General features: G+C 38.5%; 1 protein-coding gene across 35 annotated transcripts in view; it reads left to right on the top strand.

Moving 5' to 3' along the window:
- Positions 1-6695, top strand: part of LOC102290299 — a 61294-nt gene that overhangs the window by 37116 nt on the left and 17483 nt on the right. For 14 of the 35 annotated variants that reach the window (XM_042215255.1, XM_042215277.1, XM_042215260.1 and 11 more), the window contains one exon: positions 1907-2244. The exons of 10 other annotated variants lie outside the window; for them this stretch is intronic. In XM_042215255.1, coding sequence (XP_042071189.1) covers positions 1907-2244 — 338 coding nt within the window. Of the gene's footprint in view, positions 1-1906; positions 2312-6390; positions 6670-6695 lie in introns of all 35 variants that reach the window. 11 more of the 35 variants (XM_042215267.1, XM_042215254.1, XM_042215276.1 and 8 more) reach the window with 8 other exon arrangements.

The raw sequence follows: 6695 nt of genomic DNA, 5'->3' as shown, positions 1-6695 counted from the left end.
GTGTTTGTATACTTTCTGCCCAGTTTGACCCATTTAGCAGAAGTCAGCCTGTTTAAGGCTCTGATATCTATTCTGTATGACTTAAAGCAGTTATACATGGTCTGATTTTCTCACCCAATAAAGGAATATTTAATATATCAGTCTACTCTTCATTCTATCAGAAACAGTTTTCACAGCTCGTACATTTTCTTTTTACACATATATGTAAGCACTGAGCCAAATTTAGTAATGCCAACATAATAAAAGAACAATATTTGTCTCTTATATATAATACATCTATATATATCTTTGAGTAAATCTTTGAGTGAAGATTTAAGGTGACAGGAAATATAAATAACTGCAACTTGAATCTTTACTGAAGCTCAGTATTGGGCACAGAGTTCAAGTTCACTGCTGTAATAACTATTATGGTTAATATAATAAAATGACTGTTCCGTTTCAGAAATGAAGCCCAACAATCATGTTTGCACAGTCCCGTGGTCTCAGCCTCAGATACTTATCAATCACACAATCATATAAAAACAAACAAACAAATGAACAAAAGATTTTCTCCTTCATTTCTGTCAAACAATGTTGTATGAAACGTTTCCAGCGGTTGGTATCACGGTTGATAGGCAACATGGGCAGCGTGACGGATGCTAGACCATCCCATTTCAGAAGCCTCGCGCTTCAGGCCTTAGCGGTCTTTGAGTACGCGGCCCTTGTGGACTGTTAAGGCTGCGTAGTTTAAGGCTGCAGATCCTGAATTGGGATACAGCCACAGACCCCAAAGCATGTAAAAAAAAAAAAAAAGTAGTGGCAACCCAAATGTTTAGTGGAGGATTTTCTCCATTCTTTTCCACCGTGCTACACTCTGCAACACTAACTCATAAAGCTCATTGTATGACACCACTCTGCTGCAAACATTCTTTTTCCGTCCAGCAGAGCACATCATAAACAAAACTTCAATTCAATTCAATAAAACTTTATTGATCCTGAAGGTTGACCCGAAGGAAATTGGGTAAACTTGATATAGTTTTAACTTGATATAGTTTTAACTTGATATAGTTTTAAAAAATATTAACTTAATTTTTTATTTTTTTAATCTTCCAGCAGCACTTCTAAAAGTAAATTGATCAAAATGTAATTAATTATTTACTCAGTAAATATTGGTAAGTGCAGTCCTGATCAAAAGTTTAAGACCACTTGAAAAATGGCAGAAAATAATTTTTTGCATGGTTGGATCTTAACAAGGCTCCAAGTAGACATGCAACAAGAAGAAATGGGAGAGAGAAAACATTTTTTGACCATGCAATTTATTGAAAACAACGCTTAAAGTGTACAGGCTGTTTTACAGAAATCAATTCTGTTTGTCGGGGATACAGGTTTTTTTGGAGGTGTGGTCTTAAACTTTTGATGTGAATATTAACTTTTGATAAATAATAGGGAATATTTCACAGAGCATCACAGACAAGTGTAAACAGCACAAACATAATGTTCATATTTAAGTGACAAAAGCTGTCACATGATAATGCAGGAAAGTGTCTCTGGGATGTTTAAGAGTTTTTTCTTTAGTTCATTTCTTTAGTTCATTCATCAAGTTCAACTTTCCTCTGGTTTGTAGTCATGTAGTTTTAGTATACAGGTCAGCGTCCAGTCAGGTTCAGTTCCAAAGAGCTCCTTAAGTAAAGTTCTAAGTTTTCTGACTTACAAAGAAATAAAACAGTCTGTAATTTTTTATCATAGTTTCATTTTACTGAAGAGACAGAAACAATAGCAACCAAACATCCAGATTAAACACACAGACATGATAAAGTGATTTGTGTGTCAATGAGTGGAATTAGCATTTCATCCATTATTAGTGTGTGGTTGTTTTTATGCAGCTCAGATCAAATTATCACTGAATGTTTCCTTCTTATTGTTCCAGTGTTGATACTAATACATCAGATGAAGACACAACAAGGTTCTTTGGGGATCTGTTCTGTGCAGCAGCAGAGAGAGAACAGCACACAGGAAAGAAGATACTGGAGCTGTTATCATCAGTGTGCAGATATAAAAATAGTCCTCTTAAACAGAAGTGGTGTGACTTCCTCATGGACCTGTACTCTTATGAGACTAAAACAGGCAGGAGTGTCCTTCACTTATTACAGTCGGTTTTCCAGTCAGCTCCTGCAGTCTGGTCCATAAACCTCTCACAGAGAAAGACCTCCATCCTCCTGGAAGTGCTGAAACTCCAACCAGAGAAGAAACAAGTGGAGCTGACAGGCTGCGCACATGAAGAGAGTGAAGTACTGAGTTTCCTTCAGTGTCTGCCTTACATCTCACAGCTCAGGTAAATATGTTTTCCTTTAAAAACATATCTGCATTTGTAACACAGTATACTTCACTACTACAGAATGTAGAGTAAGTTAGGATCTTTGGGGTTATGTTCTCTAGGTACCAACTAAGGAGCGATTGATACACAGCTAAAAGAAAAGTTATAACAATAATTAAAACAACCCCATAACGTGTTGGGTCGCAAATTTTGAAGCCAATATGATAACCTTATCCCACCAACGCTGTGGAGGACCAGCTTTTCAGATCTAAACAAAATCAAGTCACTCAAAAAGATCCTCTGGAAAAGAGTATAATTCTTAGAAGACAGAGTTTTATTAAACAGTGTCATTTGGGGTGGCTGTAGCTCAGGTGGTAGAGTAGGTCATCTGCTGATTGGAGGGTTGGTGGTTAAATTTCTGGCTTCCCCTTGTCTGCATGCCAAATATCCTTGGGCAAGATACTAACCTCAAATTGCTCTCCGATGCATCCATCGGAGTATGAATGTGTGTGAATGTTAGCAAGGAAAGCACTTAGAAAAATGGGTGTGAATGGGTGTATAATAGTATATATGGGTGTTGTATAAAGCGCTTTGAGTGCTCAGAAGAGTAGAAAAGCGCTATATAAGAACCAGTCCATTTACCATATGAACAGCAAAAATGGTACAAATACAGCAAGGAAGCATAGTGAATGCCGCAGTGTAGAGCACAAACAGCAGAGACACACAAAATGACAGACAGGAAAAAAGCAGCCCCGGGCGTATCTGACCCTCCTTTATATAGGATCAATAACCCCTACTCCTGCTGTTGGGTAACTTTCCATTTCTTGTTTTTTTAATCGGACCAAATTAACTTTAACCTAATAAGTATTTTCTCAACTCTACAAGCGTCAATATTATCTCAATTGTCAATGTAATATGTTTGCCAATACTTTTCCCCAATCAGTTGTCAATTTGCACTTTTTTCTTCTTTAATCTCTGACACTTGTGTTACATAACTTTCTGACACTACTCCGTAACTTTTGGAGCGCTGTTCCCAGCATCCATCATTTTTAACTGGGTCCCTTTGACAGTTTTATGGGCAGGCAACAGAAGGACCCAAACGCAAAAAGTAAACTCCAAAAAACACAGCTTTATTGCTGGTGTGGTGAGACACAAATAACAATTCAAAACTAAACTGGGGAAACTAAATCCAAAGGAGACACAGGGAAAATCACACACAGCTATGAGGGAGGACGCGACACTGAACACAGGAAGCCTGAGGACTTAAATACACACATGAGGTGATCAGGAGAAGTGGCAACACATGGGGGAACAGCTGAAACAAATGAACATAACGACATCACAGGGGAAGTGTAAAACTAAACAAAATAACACAGGAACACAGGACCCCTTTCAAAATAAAATAGGAACCATAATGAAACTCAGACATGACTACATGAACTTGACCACAAAAGACATGCAGACATGAAACACATAAAGGACAAGGGAGACTTAACAGGGGGGCTGAAAACACAACGTGAAGCTAATAAACAAATGAATTTAGATAACTTTATGAACTTAAACAAACCATAAACATCAAAATAAACTAAAACTCAAAACGCTGGGTCAAAAGACCCATGATCGTGACACTATATGGGTTAAGGATGGGTGGTTCACCACGTTCTGGCAGCGCAGACAGGCGGAGAGGCTCTCAGGTGCATCTTAGCAGGGCCAAGTTTATTTAACCCTATGTTTGGACTTGTTGGCCATAACACAGTCAAAGGTTACCTGTTGATCCTAATGACTACGTTTAAGACAGTATTGATCACATATGCTCATACAACAAGTGGCACAAACTTCATTAATATAATTAAAGTTAATATTTGATATTAGGAACCTCCAGAAAAAACATTTGGAATAACAAACCTTATGAAAGACTTAAAATACCTTCACTCGGCTGAACATGCTCAGTTTAAAGAAACTAAAAACTAATACAGGGATGGCCAACTCCAGGCCTCGAGAGCCGGTGTCCTGCAGGTTTTGTCCTTGTCTTTGATCCATCACAGCTGATTCAAATGGCTAAATTAACTCCTCAACATGTCTTGAATTTCTCCAGAGGCTGGTAATGAACTAATCATTTGATTCGGGTCTGTTGACCCAGGGTGATATCTAAAACCTGTAGGATACTGGCTCTCAAAGCCTGGAGTTGGACACCCATGAACTAATATGCTGAAACTAAAGCTGGCCAGAGCTGGCTACAAGCCAGTGGCCCTTCTATCTTTCCTTGGTTTGAGCAGTGAACAGACCAAAGCAACTAAAAGCAAAATTATAGAATTATCATCGGTAATTCGTGATCAGCCGTTCTCCATAGATGAGGACAGAGGCTTCAGAAAACTGATAATGTAACTCAACCCAAAATACACTTTACTGAGTAGGTGTTACTTTTTATGTAACACCTACTCATGTTACCAAAGTTGTTAAATCTTGTTTCATGACACACTCAACTGCCACAAGCTGATCACAAAGCAGCAATTGCTACATTAATGTTAAGTTATTAACAAAGTGAAAATGCGTATCTGATCTTTTTTTCTTATATAAATCTGCTGCAGCTGCTTTTGTTTGTTCAGGTAAAATATGTCCAGGAAAGCTGAGAGTAATCCTACAGCAACTCATTTTCAGTGAATTATTATTTGGACTTGTTTCCAGCAGCAGAGCAATTTCTCATGAGGATGAGAGAAGATCCTGTAACTCAGTGCATTTGGGAAACATTGTAAAGTTCAATAATTAATTTTATTATGAAACCAAAATTCTTCATCAATGAAAAGTAGAAATGTGTTTGTACTTGCTCTCAGTGACTGTTCTTAAAAAGAAAATAAATCAGAATCAGCAAAACATCAAATTGGCAAGTCAAACTTAAACATCTTGATGCATGCTCAGTCATCCAGATAAGTAAAGAAAAGTTGTTTCTGTTCATCTCGACGTAGCGTTTTCAGTGGGAGAAGTGTTTTGTCACTCATCAAAGTGACTTCTTCAGTTTCAGCTGACTGCAGTTTTCCCCAGTCTTATAAACAGTACATTTACATAATGACTGAAACTAGTTGCACTGAAGGAACAATGGGCTGGGAGGTCAGTTCCTTGATCATTAATAGAAATGTTTTTTGTCATATACGCAGTACAAGATATAATGAACACGTAGTTAAATGCTTGTGTCAGATCTGCAGACGTAGTCGCGCCATTCAAGGGCTTGGGTTTAGCATGGGGGGGTGATAAGGTGTGTAGCCTTACCACTACACTATCCAGCTGCCTAATATGCAAATTCTCATGACCATTGATAACAAACCACTGATCAAAGCCCACTGATCAATGGCCATGAGTACCATTCACAGAGAGTTGGGGAATGGCTGCCATTGAAAGATTGTGAAACATGTACCCTTAGGCCCCCTCCTCGATTGTTAATTGCCAGGATTGCCAGGATTTATACATCAGGAAAACCAAACAACCTCTGGCAAAGCGGATGGCACAACACAGAAGAGCTACCTCGTCAGGTCAGGACTCTGCAGTCTATTTACACCTACAGGCCGGTGGACACTCTTTCAATGATGAGGATGTACACATGTGTACACATGTGAAAAGGTAAATACCATCTGTGAATCGAGGAGGGGGCCTAAGGGTACATCTTTCACCATCTTACAATGCTGTGATTGCAACCATTCTCTCATAGCCATTGATCAGTGGTTGTTGATGAATGGTCATGCAGTCCCTGCAGTCAGCTGAGACTGAAGAAGTCACTTGGATGAGTGAGGAAACGTTTCTTCCACTGAAAACACTACGTCCAGATGAACAGAATCAACTTTTGGGGGTCAGACTTAAACAATTAGAAATCTAAGACTGTCCATTAAAAATTTAAATCAGCACATCTCTAGTTCTCACTAGAACCAGTAATGTGATGGTTTTGTGGTCCTTTTGTTCTCTACCACTTTTTACTCTGTCTACATTTCAAAGATCAAACATAATTCCTTGCATGATATAATAACAGTTACTTATAACAGAGTGGTTGTAAATGATAATAGTCATCTATGTTTCTGATGTTATGGCAAAATGTTCAATTCTTGTTTTAGTTTCTCCTCTTCATTTTTACGCTCCACTGAAACCAATTTAAAGATGGGAAAAGCAGAGAGAGAACAGCAGCCAGGAGAGAAGATACTGAAGCTGTTATCATCAGTGTGCAGATATGGAATATTCCATTTAAATCACACAGATGATGACTACGAAGAGATGGAGTATGAGCCTGATTTCCTGTTGGATCTGTACTCTCATGTGAAGGACTGTGAGACTAAAACAGGCTTGAGTGTCCTTCCATCATTACAGTCAGTTTTCCAGTCAGCTCCTGCAGTCTGGTCCATAAACCTCTCAGAGAGAAAGA

This window comes from Haplochromis burtoni, unplaced genomic scaffold (genome assembly GCF_018398535.1).
Source record: "Haplochromis burtoni strain Fernald_Lab_line unplaced genomic scaffold, NCSU_Asbu1 Contig_692, whole genome shotgun sequence".
Lineage (NCBI taxonomy): Eukaryota > Metazoa > Chordata > Actinopteri > Cichliformes > Cichlidae > Haplochromis > Haplochromis burtoni.
Note: the sequence above shows the minus strand (reverse complement) of the source record. Positions and strands in the feature narration are given on the sequence as shown.